Genomic DNA, 18,849 nt, shown 5'->3' on the forward strand with positions numbered 1-18,849 from the left:
AGCCTTGACTAGGCACTCCATCCCCTCCTGACCCTGGAAGACCTTGCCTGGGGCCCTGCCCTAGGCGGGAGAGGGCCTGCTGGTCCCCTCGTCCCCTGGCAGCCCCCACCTTGCTCCTTGAGCCGGATGATCTCCGTGTCAGAGCCGAAGCTGTTCCAGGCGGTGCAGTTGTAGATGGTCTGGAAGTCAGCCCGCACGATGTTGCTGATGGTCAGGGTGGAGATGACCCCCTCCTCGGTGCTCACTGTCTCTACCGTGTAGCGCCCGGACGTCCCTGACTCCAGCACATTCTCCTTCCAGGACCAGGCCTGTTCGAGGTGTGCAGAATTAGGAGGAGACCCCCACCAGAGCCACCTACACCAGGTGCCTCCCTGGCTCCAGGGCTGACACTGCCAGGCTCACATTCATGCTCACTGCCACGCAGCACCGGCATGTGTATGCACAGGTACACACACACGTCACAATACACAACACAAACATGTGTACACACATAAAGACACATTATAACACATGCACACACACCACAAACACACATACACACACTCACAGATTGGACCACTTCAGAGGGTATTTCCATTGACAAGGTGGCCTTATGTAGCTCTGACTGGAACATTTTTCCAGCCCAACAGGGAACTCTGTGACAGCGATGGGAGCCCCTCCCTGGGCTGGCCTGTGCTGGCACCTGGGCACTGTGTTTCCACCTGGCAGGCAGAGGTTGAAGCCCAGCCCCAGAGTGACTGTCTAGTTTTGTTACTTTGTCCGTTTGTACAAAGGTATGTTCCGAGGGTTGTATTTGTGAAAATCTTAATCTATCTTAGTTATAAGGATGATAGTTTCGTTTTTCTCTGAGCCATTTCACGTGTGCTGTAAGCACCTCAACATGTGAGCACCTTACACACCCAGGCTCACAGTGTGTGTGAGGAGTTGCAATGTAGGTAGGTGCTTGGAGGGCACTGGTGAGCCGAAGGTAGTTTCTCAGACTTGGCACTACTTGATGTTCTGGATCATTCTTGGCTGGGGGGCTGTCCTGAACACTGCAGGTTGTTTAGCAGCATCCTTGGCTTCGACTCACTAGATGCCAGAGTATCCCTCCAGTTGCAACAACCAAAAATGTCTGCACACATCGCCAAATGGCTCCTGGGGGCAAAATCGCCCTGGTTGAGAACCACTGGCCTGGAGTTAGATATTTATGAAGAGTAAGATTGCATGAATATGCTCAAGAGTGAATGGAATATTCTACAATGTGTTGCACTTATCATTAAAAAAAATTAAAGAGTGAAGTGAATGGGGAGGCATAGGTATTAGTTCTACATGTAAATTCTTGCAATTTTCGTGTGATTCTTTGACAGCGAATGAACTGAATGCCTGAGAAAGTGTGTAGCAGTGGCGATGCTGTAACAACATCGTAGTGTACAGGATGACGGGGTTAGCGTGTTCAGCCTCAGTGTCCCAGCCCGGCATGCACACCCACAGGTTTTCAGCGTGTGCCCCCACACCCTCCCTGGCACCCTGCACTGTGAGAGGGTAGACCCGCCCTGTGAAGCCAGCCGGGCAGTCTGCCGGCAGGACTCTCCTAGGCATGGGGGCTTACTAAAAATAATATCTGCCCCCCAGTAATGCTAGAAAACACTCACCTCTCTTTGTTTTCATGCTTGGGCTTCCACCAGTCTCAGATGGACTTGGATGGAAGGCCCTTGCTTTTACAAATGCAGACACTGGGGAGGGCTAAGTGTGAAAACTCTGCCCATTGCCTTCGCTGCATTGCGGGGCTGAGAGTTTTGAGGAAGGGAGGGAGAGCAGAGTGCTGTTTTTAGAGGGGAAGACTTGATAAATGGGGGAGGGCTCTCCATGGATGGCAAGGCAGCGGAGGTCCATAGAGGAGGACTCAGGGATGCGCAGAAAGGAGTTGCCAACTATAAACTGGATTCTGGGTAGGATTTTGCCAAAGACTGGCCTTGTACCCCGTCTATCTTTTCCTCCTGCTGCCCTCACTTGCCCCTCTGCTCCCAGGATGCAGAATTCGGTCAGAAGCATTCATGTTAGCTCACGGCTGACCAGCAGAGCGGAGTTAAATACACCTGCCGATGAACCCTGGGGCTCAGCCTGTTCTGAGAAAGGAGGCTGCCTGTGATTGTCTTCACGATGCCTTTCCAAAAGAGACAAGGTGGGTCTAATTTTCCCCACTGGGGAAAGGAAGCTCAGAGGCGTACACCTACTGGCCCTGTGGTGGCACAGCTGTGGGCCGAGATGACCGTGCCCCCTCCCCTCCCCTCCCCACCTGCAAGCACTCACAATGCGGTCCGGTGGCGGCGTGCTCCGGATGAAGCACTTGATCTGGCCCTTCTCTCCGTGGAGGGCATGCTGGGTCTGGGTGCTGGAGATGATGGGGGGTCCTGTTGGGGAGACAGCATCACTTCAGGGATTTGGGAAGGGCAGGTGCCCGGCTGGGCCCCTCTTGGGTGGGTTCAGAAGTTTATTCATTAATTCAATCATCAGCAAACATTTACTGAGGGCCTGTATGTGTAAGGTAAAGTGCAAGGCATGGGACTCAAAGATAAATTGCGCATTCAGTCATAAAGCTCTCCAGGGATCAGGAGCGAAGACTTCTACGTCAGGATGCCCAGAAGACATACGGAACCGTAACAGGAGGCGGTGAGAGTTCCCAGCACAGGAGGCACACAGATGAAGTGCTAACCGACTTCAGAGGAGCGAGAATCCTACCTGGCCGATGGGGAAAGCTTTGTGAAGGAGGCGCTAAACCTGAGAAGGGAGTCGGGGAGGTGTTGGGGAGGACGGGTGTATGGTGCTAAGTAATGTCACCTCCGCCTTAGCCAGCTGTTCCATTTCAAGACATTTTCTCAGATCTGCCGTAGAGGGCGCGCTTGCCTAACAAACCGGGTGTCCTCAGCAGGGTTGGGCTAACGGGGAGGAAGAGAAAACTAAATGGTGATGTTCTTCTTCCAAGGGGTGATCCCACCCTGGACAGGTGAAATGCGCTGGGCATGTTCATAGCCTTCATCTCACATATGTCTCGGGAGATCCTGGAGTTCATTGCCTTGCCTGCCTCCACGTGCACACCCAGACGGCCCCGGGGAAGCCACGGCTCCGGAGCTGACCCCGACCTTATCCCATGCAGTCTGTGTGCGTGCGCGCATGCATGTACGAGTGTGTGTGTGAGGTGTCTATGGATGTCTCCAGTAGTACCTGCCTCATTTACTGCATCGGATGGCCTAGAGAGTGCACCGGACGGCCTAGAGAGTGCACCTGGAACCAGAAGTCCAACAGTGCTTTGTCCAGTTCTGCCTTATATCTAACCTAAATCTTGCCTGTGTATGCCCACCTGGCAGTGAAAGGGGATGGAGGAGCGGCGAGTTCAGCCATTCGCTCAGCTAACTTCCTGGCTGGGCTGGGCAGCTGAAGCGAGTGGTGTGGGGATGGAGACCCTCGTGCCCCCTTCCCAATCCCAGGGGTGAAGGTTGGGGCTTAGGTTGCAGGAAGGAGAGGAAAGAGAGCTATAGCTAGGGCGGGATCTGGACGACAGGCAAAATTATGCTGGGAACCAAACAAAAATCGCTGCAAACATAATTGCTGTTTATTAGCCACCTTAATTAAAACAGATCTGCATTTCTATGAGTAGCTCTCAGCCAAGGGGAAAAAAGGTACAGGAGACAGAGGTAGAGGATGGCAAATGGCTGGGAGCTGAGTGGGGCAGATGTGGGGATCCTCCAGAGGAGGCTGTAACAGTGGGCTTGCTTTGCTCCAAGAATCCCTCGGCCCAGCACGGGGAGGGCTTGATGTCCGAGGAACTGGGAGGGCTTTGTTTTGCCGCTGGGCTGAAAGTGACGATGCCATCAAACCTTTTCTCCTCCACTACCCAGGAGCGAGGATTCCCTGGGGGGCTCTCAGGCGTTCTAAAGCGATCAGGCAAATGCGTACATGTTTAAGGGCTTCATAAAAGAAAGCAGAAATCAGGATAAAGGTGGACGGGACTGAGGAGTCCCAGTGCAGCAGAGGTATGTGTACCTCCCCCTTCCTGCGGGTGCCAGGTTTGAGCCACGTCACTGAGATCTGGGCCAGTTTATTGCCCGGTGGGCAGCAGCCAGCAGCTGTCTGCTGGCTGGGTTGGTTTGTTGAGAACCCCATCTCATTCTGGGTCCTTTCACGACGTCCGATCCCTTCAGCCCAGGCCAGGCCCCTCTCCGAAGGGCTTCGCCGTCCCTCCAGCTGTTCTCTAGACGCCCGCACAGACAGTTCCACTCCCATGTGGGGTGGCAGGCTCCTTTTCCCTGGCCACTCAATCCACCCCCTGCTTCAGCCTGAGAGGACCCTAGTTCAGCAGAAACAAACGAACAGCCTCCTTGCTTCTTCACTCCAATCCCTTGGGCGTTTCTCTTTCTGGCAACCTAGGGGAGCTTGTGCTGGAAGGATTGGAGGGTCCGCCCAGAAGGATGGACCCTGAGGGTGCAGATTAAACTCTGGGTAGACGCCAGGGCCCAGGCTGGGCGTCCAATCCAAGAGAAATGTCCCTCTCGGTGTGCATTCCCTCCTCAAGAAGCCACTTTAAATCCCTGTTGGGAAATGCCTGGATGTCTAAAGAGAACGGAATGTCAGTCCTTCCTTTATCCACCCCGTTTTTCCCAGAAACGAGGATGCTCATTTAAAAGCTTCAGGCTTGGGGACCCTGGAGGCCACGTGTGAGTCTGAGGGTCCCCATCCCGGCTGGCCATGGGGCCAGGGGACAGAGCTGGCTGCCCAGTGCCCTCTCCGGGCCGGGAGGCGGCTGACTTCACCAGGACCTGGCGCTCGAGCCCAGTGTCAGACCCCAAGCGGCAGGAGAAGGCTGCAGCCTGTGTTGCCATGGATATACGGAGGCACCATCAGATGCTGTTATTTTTAGCCCTGCAGTGCCAGGGTATTGGTGGTGTCCTGGGGACACCCGGGAAAGGCGGGGAGGCTCCTGAGTCAGGGTTCTGCCCAGGACAGGTGGCCTGTGAGCTCTCCGGGCCCCTGTAGAGTCACCTGTCCTCTGGGGCTGCCTCAACCCTTGGGGAGGGGGAGAGGGAAGGAAATAGATGCAGGTGCTGCTTACTGGGGACAGCACAGAGGGGTGGCTCAGGCAGCACCAAGCTGGTATTAGTTTTCTAGCAAAGGAGGAGAGTAGATGAGGCGTCAGTGGGTGGCTTCCTGGGTTCAGAGGAAGCCGGCAGGCCAAATTTCTAGAATTCCGCTCAGCCCTTCTCTGGGCCCCTGATCTGGGGCAGATCGGGCCCTACAAACCCAGAGGCCCTACAAATGTGGGGCTGGATTCCTGCTGGGGCTCAGAGCCTTGGGGCTTTGATCTGGGAAAGGCTGTGTGGGGGCAGGGGGCTCAAAAAGGGAACCCGAAAACCCAGCAGAGTGAAGTTTGGAAGTGGCAGAGGGACTTCGCTGTGGCGTTTCTCACCCTCTCGGCTCAGCAGCCCGGGGTGCCGGCCACGGCCCGGCACATTTCACGGCAGAGACAGGAATTTCTGTCCTGGTACCCCAGGCTTCTTGCTTCTCCGTGACCTTACACATCCCATCATCCGGGCCTGGCCCGATGCCCCATCCTCTGAATGTTTCAGGTAACACTCATCTAGTAACTCTCACTGTGTTCTTGGAGAGATGTGAAAACACTCTCCTGTGTAATTTTTTTTATACAGAGTAAGACACATTCCCTGCCCTCAAGGGGCCCCCTGAACACTTGGTCTCCTGGGGGTGGTGACAGGTCTTCCTGGTTGAGCGGCTCTAATGCGATGGGAAAAGGCCGACCAGGAGTCACAGAGATGCTCCCTTAAATTCCCCACCAGGGCCAAGGTCAAGGTCAAAAGGTAGCTATGGGATCTATGCTGGCTGCTCTGTGGCCCTCTGACTTTTTTTCTTGCCCAGGATAAAATTCATCAGAGACCATTCTCAGGGCTGAGACCCCTTAGAAGTAACAAAGGAAGAAGGAGGTGACCAGAAAACTAGCCAGGTCCTTCCTCTCCTCAGGGCTGGGCTCTGACATGGACTCGAGGAGCTGGATGAAGTTGCCATGGACCCATAGTTGGAGGTGGTAGCAAGGCCAGAAACAACAACAGCCCCTTTGGGGCAATGCCTGGGACCAAGATGCCTTGGGTGCCTCTCCCCGCGCTGCCCTGGTACGAGTGGAGGACTTACCATTGACAGTCAGCGTCACCTCTCGCTCCCCGGCTCCCACCCGGGGCACCACAGCTCGGCACACATACTTCCCAGCATCCTCCTGGCGGACGGTTTTGAGGGTCAGGGTCTTTTCATTGCTCAGGACCTAGGAGAATCAGGGAGGATGGGACGTGAAGACTAGGGGCAGGCCCTCTGTCCCTCAGAACTGAAGGGCTGAGAGGCATGCCTGGAGGTGAGTGACATGTCTCTAGCGTCTCAGTAAAAACCAGGGGTGGGGTAGCAGGCAGAACGTTTCATTACACAGTGAGCCTGGTGAGCTGTCGGGGGAGAGGCCACAGCACAGAGGACTCTCTATAGCTGAAGATGCTACATCCTAGCGGCAGCCCTAAGGGGTGGGCGTATTGGGGGGATGAGCATGGGAGGAGGAGGAGGACTCCCTGGCTGTGGCCCCTGAGGCTTTCTCATACAGGGAGGGGCTGCCAACCAACCTCTAAGAGTCTGGCCATGGGTGAAATTATCCTACAGCTGAACTTCTCTGAGGGTCCCCGGACCTGTCTTTTCCGAGTTGTTTTCAGGATCCCTCTGGGATGTGGTTTGGGATCATGAAAAGAAAGCAGACTTTGGCATTAGCTAGCTCTGAGTTTGGATCCTGCCTTCAGCAGCATCCACCTGGTAGCCTTGGGCAGTTACTATCTTCTCTGATGCTGTTTCCTTATCCCAACAACAGGGTAGTGACGCTCAGAGGGCAGGGCAGCATCTGGCACGGAGTAGGCCTCACAGGGGTCAGAGTCCTTCTGCCTCTCCCCGTCCTGTCCTGCTCGAGGCTCTCACCAGTCTTCCTGAGGGGAGGGATGTCTGACAAACTCTCATGCACACTAAAGAACACACACATTCTAAGAGGAACACAAGCAGGAAGCAAAGCTTAACCCAAGAGCTAAAGGGTAACTTAGCTATTTAGGGAGAGTTGAAAAGCCTTTCCAGTGGCTCATTACTTCCAGCATATTGGTGACCCCTTGCTTTTCTCATCAGGCTCCTGACGGGGCAAAGCTGCAAAGGCTGGTGTGGTTAGGGCCAAGGGGTACATGCAGATACCTGGGGTTCCCTCTTCTCTTTTTGGGATCCTTCTTCCTTCAGCTCACACTGGAGGATATACCTCCAATCTCAGAGTGAGACAGGCCCTGGAAGGCAGTTCCCCCGACTCAGGGCCCATGGTCCCCCCACCCCTGCCAGAGGCCCTTTGGAGTCTGAGTGCGGACTTACCACACCGGAGCCCCGCTTCATCCAGACGATGGTCAGAGATGGGTTGCCTGTCCAGGCGCAGCTGAAGACAGCATCGGAGCCCAGATCCACAAGCAGGGACTGGGGCTCCGTGGTCATCCTGGGCCCAACTGTGATGGGAAGAAGGAGGAGACAGGGCTCTGGTGGGCTGGGAGCTCTGGGGACCCTCCCACGCTTGGAGGAAGGGGGCAGCTGGTACCTATGCCACCTCAGTCCACTCCAGCCCATTCCTTTGCATTTCAGTGCTCTGCCCAGGCTGGGCCTGGGGTCTGGAGTGGGATTCGGGCAGTAAGAAAGAGACTCCCTTCCCGGGAGCCCAGCCTCCCCTGGGCCCACCGCAGACGCAGGCAGCACAACCTCAGGAAAAAGGTGCCCTGGTGCCATTTCCACCTGGATTTGCCGCCAGGGCTTTCTCATCCCCATCCCTCTGTCCTGGTCCCAGGAAGCCCCCACTCCACTGTGTGGGCAGAGGGGCCTTCCTCCTGCCCCAGAAATCTTGGGCCTTGGGATCTTCATGTGCTGGCCTTTGGGTCAACCACCCTCCTCCTAGAGGCCTCAGCTTTGTGACCTGGAATCGAGTTACCCCGTGCACCTGGCCAGCTCCCTGAGCCCTCCCGGGCCCTCCGAGGGCCTCTGAGACAAGGAGTGGGGGAGGCCAGGTCTCTCTGCTCTCAGGCTATCCTCTATTCCAGCCCCACCCAGCCTCTTTTTCAGCCCCACTGAAGTAGACCTGCCCTTGGTTGGTTCCCACGCCCCTGCTGAGTGTCGGTGAGCGTTAGTGAGGCTCTGTCCAGCCTTCCCCCGAAGCTGCCTGTAACTGGAGCCTCCTGCAGACCGAGCCTGGGTCCCCAGAGCGGGGCAGCGGTGGAATTTCAGGCGCGGGGACCCGAGGGTGTGCAGAGAGCTGCTTTCAGGGAGCAGAAGAGCGTAAAATTCGGGGTCAGGAGACCCGGATTACGCCTTCCATGTAAAAAGGGAGTAACGGCACTTTCTGTTGAGGCTGTTGGGAGCGAGTGGAGGGGACAGATATAAAGAAACTTTGTAAAAGTGCTTTTAAAACTGTGACGGGCAGTAGACAAGCTAATGCTTGGCGCTGTGAACTCATCCAGGGGCCCATCAGCAATGGGCCAGCTCCCTGTGGGTCCCCACCAGGCCACCAGGGAGGAAGGTGTTGTATGCCAGCCCCTAACGGGAGGCAGCGAGGGCTATCGGGCAGTGGATTCGCTCAGAGCCTGGTCTCTATTCTCATTCTGCCACTTACTTGCTGTGTGACCTCAGGCCTCCACCACTCATCTTGGTGGTGGACGTGCTAGTTCCTGCCTCCCCAGGTTGTAACGAGGGTCCAGAAAGACACAAAACACCACACGAGGAAGTTTTGTAAGGTGTGCAGCCTCAGGAGCCTGTGAGGCCTGGTTATGTTGTGTGCAATGGGTCAGCAACGGGCCCTCTGGCCCTGAGCAGAGACCAGCCCAGTGCCCGCTCCCCAGGGAGCCCCCACCAGCTGCACTCACAGTAGACATCGACTGTGCGGCTGATGTTGGTGCTGCCCAGGGCATTGGTGACCTCACAGGAGACAGGCTCTGAGAAGTACGTGTAGTCCACGGTGGTCCGATACACTTCTCCAGATGCTTCCTTGATGATCTGGCCCCTCTTGGCCCACCTGCAACACAGGTCCCAAGGCTGGTGTGGACCTCCAACAGCAAGGGTGGCCCTCCCACCCAGGGGAATTTCTCACGGGGGGCTGGATGCATCCATCCCACAGGACCTGGCATGGTCCGTCAGGGGAAATCTCCACAGAGGGGCTACTTCTGGGGCCAGGGGAGGAGTTGGTGGTGGAGACGGTGAGCTTTGGTCCATGAGTCACCAGGCAGTCAGTGGCACTTGACAAGCAGGTTATTCTGCAGAGGTGGGTTGACTCTTCCGGCGAGGCAATGGATAACCCAACTGTCAGTCCCAGACAGCGTGGCCGTCTTGCTCTGAGTTCTACTGGGGGCCCCATCCTGGGCCATGTTGGAAAAGAAGGAGGCTGACTCCATGACCTCAGAGGCCAAGATCTAATGGCACATGCCCATGCATGTACACTTATGCTCACACGCATGCACATGTGTACACACACGCACACAGGGAAATGAGGCTCCAGGAGGCTTAATTTCCAGAGAAGGCAAGAAAGTGATGGAGAAGTGTTAGCCAGTGGTCCTGACTGCCCCTCCCTCCCATTGGCCAGCTCTCTCAGCTCTCTTGTCCTGACTCCTGTCTCCAAGGTGGGTCCCTGCATGATGCCCCCTCTCTCCCTGAAAGCCCTTTCAGCCCTCTATTTTGGGGCATGGCACTGCTCTTTTTCCTGCCCAGCTCCCACCCTTGTACCCTGGCTTCACTCCTCAGAGGGCTTGGCCCATCAGTCCTAGCTTGCAGGACGGCGGGAAGAAGGCTGTGCTGATTGCTTTCATCAGCCACCTGCCCGATGGGTACCACTAGACGGGAGCAGCCAGTAAACCTCAGGCCCGTCTTGTTCCTGGCTTTGGGGTGGCGATCACTCCATGGGAGCAGTGACCAGGCAGCCTCTTATCTGTGGGGCTGTGCTGGGAGCCCCAGGGTGCGTGTGCATGGCCGAGGGTGGGGGATTTCCTTACAGATCCCCAAGGAGAGAGAGTTCATTGCTTCCCTGGTTTAATCCTATTGTGGACAACACATTTTTTTTTTAAATCACGAACTTCCAGCCAGGCTTCTCCTACTACAATTCAAGCCTATTTCAGGGTGTATGTCTTTACCACAGCTGGAGAGTTTCCTCAGCCCCCACGACCGTTACCCCGTGACCATGGCTCCCTGTAACCACAGCTTCCCTCCTGGCCCTGCCTGTGTTCCCAGAGCCTTTCCTGGACCATCTCCTGCCCTTCCCTCCATTAGCGTCCTGCTCAGTCTGGCCTGTCCAGCCCCAAGAGACGGCCATCTCTCAGCATCATGCAGAGCACCCAGGCTGGCACCATGTGGTTATTATTGTGAATTAATATCGGGTAATTATTAAGAACACGATTAATAATAACAATTATAGTCTAACAGCAGAGCAAACCATAGCTCCCTGAGAGCTTAAGGAGCTTCCCAACAAACCAGTATGAGTTATTCATGAATCATTTCAATCTCGAACTTTAATTTAATGACCGGACTTAATAGTCAGGCCCACCCCTGCCTGAGGTGGATTAATTTAGTCCAGACATACACACAGTTGGGGATCTGTGTCCAACCTCCACTCCTTCCACCTGCTGTAGCGGGAGGTCAGGTGGCGGATGCGGGGGGAGGCCAGCTGGCCTGGGAGGAGGGCAGGGCGAGCCCCTCCCAGTCTGCCTGGGTCCCTGCTCCTGGCTGCTCACAGCACCAGATGCTGGGCTGGGGGCGGGTGTGGGCCCGGCCCGCGGGTTCCGATGGGCAGTCCTCTTTCATCCCTGGAGAGGCTCCTGGAGAAAATGCGGCTTTCTCCCCTCTCCATCTGGGGCCTCTCACAGTGGAAGTTGTCGAGGGTGGAAGCTCTACCCGCTCGGCCCTGAGGAGCTCAAGAGAACTGCCGGGGCTCCCGCAGGCCTGGGATCCCAAGGGATGGCTGGCCAACAGCTTTCTTGTCCCCAGCAGAGCAGCACTGTCAGATCCTGCCTGTCTGTGCAGCTGCTGCCCTTAGCTCCCTAGGTTCTGTCCCCACCTTAGAGGCAGAGCGGGGAGCAGGAGAATTCCTACACTATCTTCCCCCAGGGTCGTGGACAGGAGCCGGCTGTGGGGGTTGGGCCCTCAGGTGCCCAAGACCAAGGCCTTTTTGGGACATCCCAAGAATGCCCTGTTCAGATCTCACTCAGCTAGTCTTTTTCTTCCTTTATCCCCCTCCCACACCAAAGAACCCCTCTGTGGGGATCCCTTCCAGAAGCTCCAAGCACTCATTCAAGCAGCTGGCTACAGGATCAAGGGTGGCCCAGAGGGCAAGTCCACCCTCTCCCATCTCTTCTGTCTACTCCCCTGCATTGGGCTTCACTTCCTCCTCCTCCTTCCAATTTGTCCCCTTACCCTAGCCACCCTGGGCCCCCTGCCTCCATTGTGGCTTTCACTACCTCTCCCAGCCCTTGGAAAGGAGTCAGATTAAGCCTTTCCCAATTAATGTCTAATTTGGCCTGAGCCAATGTAAGAGGATTAATTATTTATATCGCAGGATCAGGAGGCCTGGCATGTCACAGCCGACAGGCTGTCCTGAGATAGCCCCGTGTTTCACACTGGGCAGTGGTCCCTGCTCCCGGTACCTGCTGGGGCCCCGAGGGAGCCTCAGAGGAGAGTAGGAGAAGCCGGTGGGGAGGAGCACTTCATGGTGTGCTCGGGCTTGTTCCGCTCACCCAGGCCGTTCTGCTCACCCGGGCCGTTCTGCTCACCCGGGCCCGGGTGCAGCGGGGCAGCCAAAGCTACGGCTAGCCCAACTGGATGCACTCCCATGGCCACCCATGTCCCCTTTCTGGGCTGTGGTGGAGGAGGGCTATCTCTAGTTTCCCAGATCACAGCCTCTCCTGTGAAACAGGGAGGAAGCAATCAAGACAGTGCAAGCAAGAAACAAAGATCCCTGTGAGCTTGTCAGTGTCAGGAGGGAAAAATCAATGTACGCTGTGTTGGGAATTGCTTAAGCGTTGTCCTCTTGGATCCCCACGCTGCATCTAGAAGGACCATTTGCCTGCTGGGGGAGACCCTACCAAAGCGAGGGGGCTGAGGCAGTGAGGTGGGTGCAGGCCGGCTGCCTCCTCTCTCCGCGGCTGCTCGCCCCTCCACCTTCCCAGGTAACCCTGGCTCTCCCACATTTTCTTAGTGGCCAGAAGAGCTCCCAGAAGCCTCTGGACTTCTGGAGGGGGCCTGATCTGGGCGGAAGCGTTTCCAGGGGCTTTGGCTAATCAGAAGGCCACGAGGGAAGGTGATGAGTAAGAAAATGTGCACCTCTGCCCAGCCCATACCTCGCAACTCCTCTGGGTGTGAGGGGCTGGCCTGTGGCTGTGAGCAGCAGGGTGGGAGGGAGATGAGAGAAACCACAGGATACCCACAGCCTAAGGAAACCTGCACGTTCTGTGCTTGTTTGTTTCTTTATTTATTAACTTTTTAGTTTGAAAAAAACACCCTTTGAAATTATAGAAAAGTTGCAAGAATAGTCCAATTAGTTGCCATACTCCCTTCACTGGATTTGCCGGTTGTTAATATCGTGCCATGTTTGCTTTGTGATGACCTCCCCCTGTGTAGATTCATCCCTTATTATTCCCACCATCATTGTTGTTCTGCTTTTTGAGGGTGGTGACCCTGGGGATCAGGCCCAGCAGCCTGGTTTCTTGATGTTTGCCCCCTGTCCCCGTCAGAAGGCAGGTGTGGGAGGGGATGTAGCTAGGTCCGGGAGCCAGGACCTGCCCTCTGCCCGGCCCTCCCATCGCTAGGTCCTCAGATGACTGGAGCCTGGCAGCGAAGAGTAATGGAAGTGGGAAGTTGTATGCTCTGGTCTGTGGGCTCCAATAAGCCTTCCTGGTGGTCTGTGGGAGTGAAGGGCTGCTCAGCATTAGAAGTATGTCTGGGCACAGGGTACCTGGTGTTGAGGATGGTGAGCGGAAAGCTTGGAGCAGACAGCAGAGAGAAGCCGACCTTGTCAAGAGGAGCCGGGCCTCACAGATGAGAAAGAGAGTCTCCTCAGGGGTCTCCTTCTGCATCTTTAGTCACTTTTAGACAGATGCCAGGTCCTGGCCAAACCAGACCTGCCCAGGACTTGCTGGGCTGCACGACTCCACGAAGCCTGGAGGTCGTCTGATCTTTCTCCTGCCTCTAACCCAGTGAACGGCTAAATTGGACAGGGCAGATGGGTTTTCATCTCTTTTAAAGCATCCTCAAGGATAAAGATTCTGTGTCTTTCCTGGGTTTCTGGTTCCAGTGTTGTTTAATTATCTGCACTGCAGGGAGCTCCTCCTTATGTCCAACCTGAATCTCTGGCTGCCTCTCTGGCCCATTTCCTCTCATTCTGCCCTCTGGGTGGCACTGCCTCTTGTCTTCCCTGTCCTCCCCTCCCACTGGCCGGCTTATTTCCTAGCCTGGGACCATTGGCATCTCTGGCACTGGCTGATGCTGCAGCTTAATAACCCGTCTCCATGGCAGGGTGACCTCTGGGCTCCTCCATCAGGTCTGGGATAGTGGAAAGGGATGGGGCAGAATTAGGGCCTTGGCTAGTTCCACAGCCTGTAAGGGAGGCGAGGGTCTGAGTCTGCCCTTGAAACCCTCTGAGGTCATTCGTCTCTGGAAATCTTGTGCAGTGATGCGCACAGGCAGGAAGGTACCCAGAGGAGCCGCTCTGTGTGTTTATCCAGTCAGTCAGCCCACATTATGGAGTACCTAGTACAGGCCACACACTGTGCGCCATGCTGAGAGCTATACGTGACTAAACTGCAGTTCTTGCCTTCAAGAAGCTCAGTCAACAAGGAAGAGAAGCACGTAAAAAGCAGTGATGCTTTTTATCAGTGTTGTGAGCAAGGCTGCACAGGGGCCGTGGGTATGAATGATCCTGGCGTCGCTGGGCAGGGTGGCCGTCCCAGAAATCCTACCCTGCCCAGGTCAACAGTTTGGTGAGCACATGGCTAGAATCCAGGTTCTGATCCTACTGGTTCTTCTGGTTGTTTTAACTTTCTTCCTGAGCCTCAATCACTCTTTTCAGAAATAGGGGTAAACAAGCCACTCAAACAGAAGAGGTGATACCTACTGCCTCCGGAAAGGGAGTGTTTGTGTGCATGAAGGGGAGGGAGTCTACCTGGCTGGGTGGGTGGAGGGGGGAGTTGGGGGAGGTTGAAGGGGGAGGGGTGTGTGGGGAAGGGAGGGGATCTTGGGTACCCACAGTGACCCAAGCTCTGTACTGGATGCCCAGGACCACAAGTGACACCCCAGTAACAGGCAGGGGTGCAGAGGGGTCCAGTGGCCAGGCCATGCCTCCTCAACAGGGACTCTTACCTGTACTGGGTGACAGCCGGGTTGGCCTTTGCAGAGCAGTGGAATGTGACAACATTGTCCTCCAGCACTGGCTGTGGTTCCACCGACAGGTTGACAAGTGGGGGGTCTGCAGAGAGAAGAGATCCCCCTGTAGACTGGGGAGCTCTGTCCGTGGTTTTGGGAATGCGTGGGGCAGGAAGACCCCCTGGGTAATATGGAGGGTAAAGGCCAGAGATTCTACGACCTAGGGACCCTCGGAGCAGCCACCGCCCCTGTGGTCCCCAGAAAGTTGGGAGCCTTAGCAAGGGGCTCCCCCACTCCATGGAGGTGCCAGCTTCAGGCAGTCCTGGTGGTGGGGTCAGGCTCGCTCTGTGGAGTCAAGGCCTGGTGTTTAAATGAACAGCCAGCAAGGAAGCTTGGGCCCCCAGGAGCATGCTGCCTATCTTCCAGCTTTTAGGGAGAGCAGAACACTTCAGAAAGGAGAAGTGGGAAGAGGAGATGCAGGGGGCATGAGGGGGAGGGTGGACACTAAGCCCATTTAAATACAAACTCTCTGCCTTTGAAATGTCATTTCATATCTCTTCATGTAAAGGTTCTAGTGCATCCGTTAGCTTGAAAGTGGCATTTACACCCTTTCATCAGCCTAATCATCTCTGCTGAGTCCTGACTGGTGTCACCCAGCCTGCGGCTCCCCAGGCTGGGCTCGTCTTTCTCATTCAACATGATGAGAAGCCAAGCTCTGAAGAGCTAAATGGTGGGAGGTGAAGGAGACAGGAAATCAGAGAGAGGGAGAGAGAAAGGAAGACAGGAAACAGAGACATAGAGACAGAAGGGATAGGAAGCAGGTAGAGAGATACCTACATAGGAGAGAGACATGGAGACCAGAGACAGAGAGACAGAGAGAGACAGACAGAGGCAGAGAGAGAGATTGAGAAACACAGAGGAAGAATAAGAAAAAGAGACAGAGAAACATAGAGAAACAGAGAGACAGAAAGAGACACACAGAGAAACTGACCTAATCACAGAGACACATAGTCAAAGACTTCAGACTTAAAGCAAAAAGACCAAGGGAGACCAAGCAGATGGAGACAGAAGACGGCAGGGTGTTGGGGAGAAGGACCAAAGAAAATAATGAGGAATAGAGAGAAGAGATAGGGAGAAACAGACGCTGAGAGACATAAAGGTGGAAATACAGCAGAGAGAGAGGTGGAGAAAGGCCTCGAGGCAGCCTGCCCTCTTGAGCACAGGGGAAATTGGCTCGGGACCTTCTCTAAAAGCCGATAACATCCGTGCTCCTGGGCATGCACGGCGAGACTTGGCACCCCCAGGCACCCCGCTCCAGGGGAGGGGAGATGACAACCAGTGCCCATCTCTCTCCTCATGGTCTGGAGGTCTGGCTGCAGTTCAACTCTAGGCTGAGTTAAGAGGGCAGCTTGGTTCCCATGGCCTAGCCAGGTCCCTGGGCCACATCTTCTGGTCAGTCCTCAGCAATAAGCGAGCAAATTGCTGGAAAGTAATGAAGACTTTCTAGGGGTTCAGCCCATTTTCAGAAAAAGAAGTAAAGAAGCCGGTTTCTCAGAGACCATCGAGAAAGATGCTGACCCCTCTGGGTACGTGTGAAGGGCAGTCATGAGGCGGGCAAGATTCTACTCTGCCAGGCTCTGCTTCTGGCTGACATGACAGGGGGCATCCTGAGACACTCAGAGTCATACGCACAGCCCCTCAGCTGTGGACTGAGACAAGCCCACCCCAGAGTTGGGATCATTTGACCACCTGGCCCCCCCACACCCTGCTGGCGCTCAGGCTGGGCTGTGCCTCCCCTCCCATTGCTGGGGCACGGGGGCTGGGCCTGGGAGGTGGCCCACAGGGGCTCGCTGGTTTCTGCAGACAGCCTGTGAAGATATCGGAGGTGGGGGGGGGGAGAACTCTGGTTCCTGAGCAGCAGGTGGCCGACTGTGCTAGGGGCCCGCCCTCCCACGTTAACTCCCAGTTCCTGAGGGGGACCACGATCCTGGGGCAGCCAGCTTGCCTGCCTTCTCTTGGAGAATCACCAGGGAAGTGACAGGTATTTCAGTGATCTCGATCTTGTTTTTAAAGTGGTTCAAGTGGTTACAAAGATGCATACGGCAGGGACTAGCCACGAGAGCTCTCTTCCCAACTCCCGGGAGAGCTCCCATCCCTAGAATCCTGCAGCTTCTCCCCAGCTGCTGCTCATCAGCTGGGTGCATCCTGGCCTACCCAGCCAAGGACCACCAGCTTCCAGGGCCGATCTAATCAGAGTCCCAGCTTTTTTTCCATGCAGGGCTGGCCAGCTAGGCTGGGCGTCTGTGGGTTCCATAGACTTGGAGACCCAGGGAGGAGCTTGCTCCTCCCCGTGGGCTGGAGAAGCAGATCCAGAGGCATAGGCATTTGGTAATTGCCACCTGGATCCAAATGCAGGGCTGACCCATGTGCTCACATTATAAAATTCCATACTGGCAGGTGGAGGGGAGTGCCTCAATTCAGCTATTTGAGGAAGTGATGGTGCCAGTTGATAGAATCTAGAAACCCACTGCAGAACTTGAGGGGGCAGTTCCGGGAGGCCTGTCCCCACCTGGGCATCCTTTATAAAATGATGAGTCTTTGGGAGCAGGGAGATGGAACACACACCTGTTGGAGGACCCCTCTTGCTGCCTGATCCCCTCCTCCATCGGGTACCTGCCATCCTCTGTTTATCCTGTGGCTGCCTCTCTCCTGCAGCTTCCCTACTTCTTTGCAATATCCTTGACACCCAGCCTCTCCTGAAAGGCCTCAGGAGAATGGGCCCCTAGGAAGCTCTCACACTCTCAGTCTCATCTGCACCTCCACCCCAGGCCTAGAGGTGCCGGTGTCCCTCTCTCCACCCCTCTCCTCTGTGTGTGCAGGATATGAATTTTCAGGAGTCCACCAGGTTCCAGAGGCATAAATAGTTTATGTCATATCCAACTATTAAACATGATTTTAATCCCACTTGTGATGTCGGCTGCATAACTTGCAGGAGGGCAGCTTTGATGTAGCTGGTGGAACTGAGATCGCATTGAACAGATGTTACAGCTGAGAGTCTGTTAGTGTTTCCATCAGCAACCTGTGCTCGTGAGCATATGTGTGTGTGTGTGTGCGTGCGTGAGTGTGTTCAGGGGAAGAAGTGCATTGAGGAGGGGTGGGAAAGGAGAGAACTCCATGACTCAGTGAGTTTATGGCACATCCATTTGAAACTTGGCAGCTGGCTGCAGAGTCCAGATGTAGCGAGGCTTTGCGGGTGTTAAGCTTTCTCTCCCATTACTCAATCTGGGGGCTTTGTCTTCCGTTGGGTAACATATACAGACCAAGGGAAACAAACAACAAATGTGCTTTTGCTGAGTTTGGATGCTTCTTGGTTGACTGAGAAAATGAGCAGGTTTGCAAAGGCAGCTCTGATCCAGCCCGTGGTGTCCACAGTAAACAGTTGGACGCTTACTGAATGAGCAAATGAATAAATGGAGGAGGAAGGAGGGGGAGGCGGGGGTGGAGAGAGTGTGTGCTTTTGCTTGGCAGACACATGCAGACACCTTCCGCAAGGGGTCAAGTGGATGGAGACCTCTTCTCTGTTAGGGTTGCGGGGGCACCGGGGGAGGGGCAGCCACATATCCATGACTGTGCCTGCTGACAAGAGCCAGCAGGTGCCCAGTGTTCACCACGTGCCAGGAGCTGTGCTAGGGACGTCCCCCGAATGGTTTAGTTAAATCCTCACAGCCACCGTACCAGGTGAGCACTGTTACCTCCACATACAGATGAGGAAACTGAGGCACAAAGAAGTTAAATAACCAGGTTGACATCACTCAGGCAGAATTCAAACCAGGAAGAATGCTGCACCTTAACCACGACCTGTACTGCCTTGGAGGGGCCGCTGATCTCATTCCTGACGCTCTCTCCTCCCATGGCTGGGCCGTCCATGGAAAGGAAGCCAGCAAGGGCCCAGAGACCTAGCAAGGCTGGCATCCTCTGATGCAGACGTAAACTGACCATTTTTTAGAGTGAATTTAGAAGAATATCTTTTAAAGTCAGGATGGGCTGTTGTTATGATGACTTTCTTGTGACAGGAGAGGTGATAATGGCCTGGAGCAGAAACACTGCTTCTTTCTGATCTCTCCCCATCAGGGCCCAGGCTGCCGCCGCAGGGAGCATCCTGGATGGGTTCTCTTGTGTGGGGTTCCATAGCTGGCACAGGCCTCCTGACTAGACTGAGGAAGGAGGTGGCAGGCTTTGCAGTGGTCACACCAGCAACCTGGCAGAAGGAGGCTTGGATGTCTTGAGTCTCCCACCCTCATTCCCCCCAGACTTGGCTTGTGTCTGGAAAGTGCTCTGGTTCATGGTCAGTTTTGGGCAAGAAGAGACCTTGGATGCCATTCGGTCAAACTAGACGGGAACTGGAGTCCCTGGGGTGAAGTGACA

At 55.3% G+C, this 18,849-nt stretch overlaps 1 protein-coding gene across 2 annotated transcripts in view; it reads right to left on the bottom strand.

Moving 5' to 3' along the window:
* KIRREL3 (kirre like nephrin family adhesion molecule 3) overlaps positions 1-18,849 on the bottom strand; it is a 535,215-nt gene that overhangs the window by 14,039 nt on the left and 502,327 nt on the right. For both annotated transcript variants that reach the window (XM_023645119.2, XM_023645117.2), the window contains exons 8-13: positions 14,422-14,527; positions 8,949-9,097; positions 7,420-7,547; positions 6,178-6,304; positions 2,293-2,393; positions 110-308 (exon numbers count right to left, since the gene is read on the bottom strand). In XM_023645119.2, the coding sequence (XP_023500887.1) occupies positions 110-308; positions 2,293-2,393; positions 6,178-6,304; positions 7,420-7,547; positions 8,949-9,097; positions 14,422-14,527 (810 nt within the window). The remainder of the gene's footprint in view (positions 1-109; positions 309-2,292; positions 2,394-6,177; positions 6,305-7,419; positions 7,548-8,948; positions 9,098-14,421; positions 14,528-18,849) is intronic.

This window comes from Equus caballus, chromosome 7, assembly GCF_041296265.1.
Source record: "Equus caballus isolate H_3958 breed thoroughbred chromosome 7, TB-T2T, whole genome shotgun sequence".
NCBI classification, from domain to species: domain Eukaryota; kingdom Metazoa; phylum Chordata; class Mammalia; order Perissodactyla; family Equidae; genus Equus; species Equus caballus.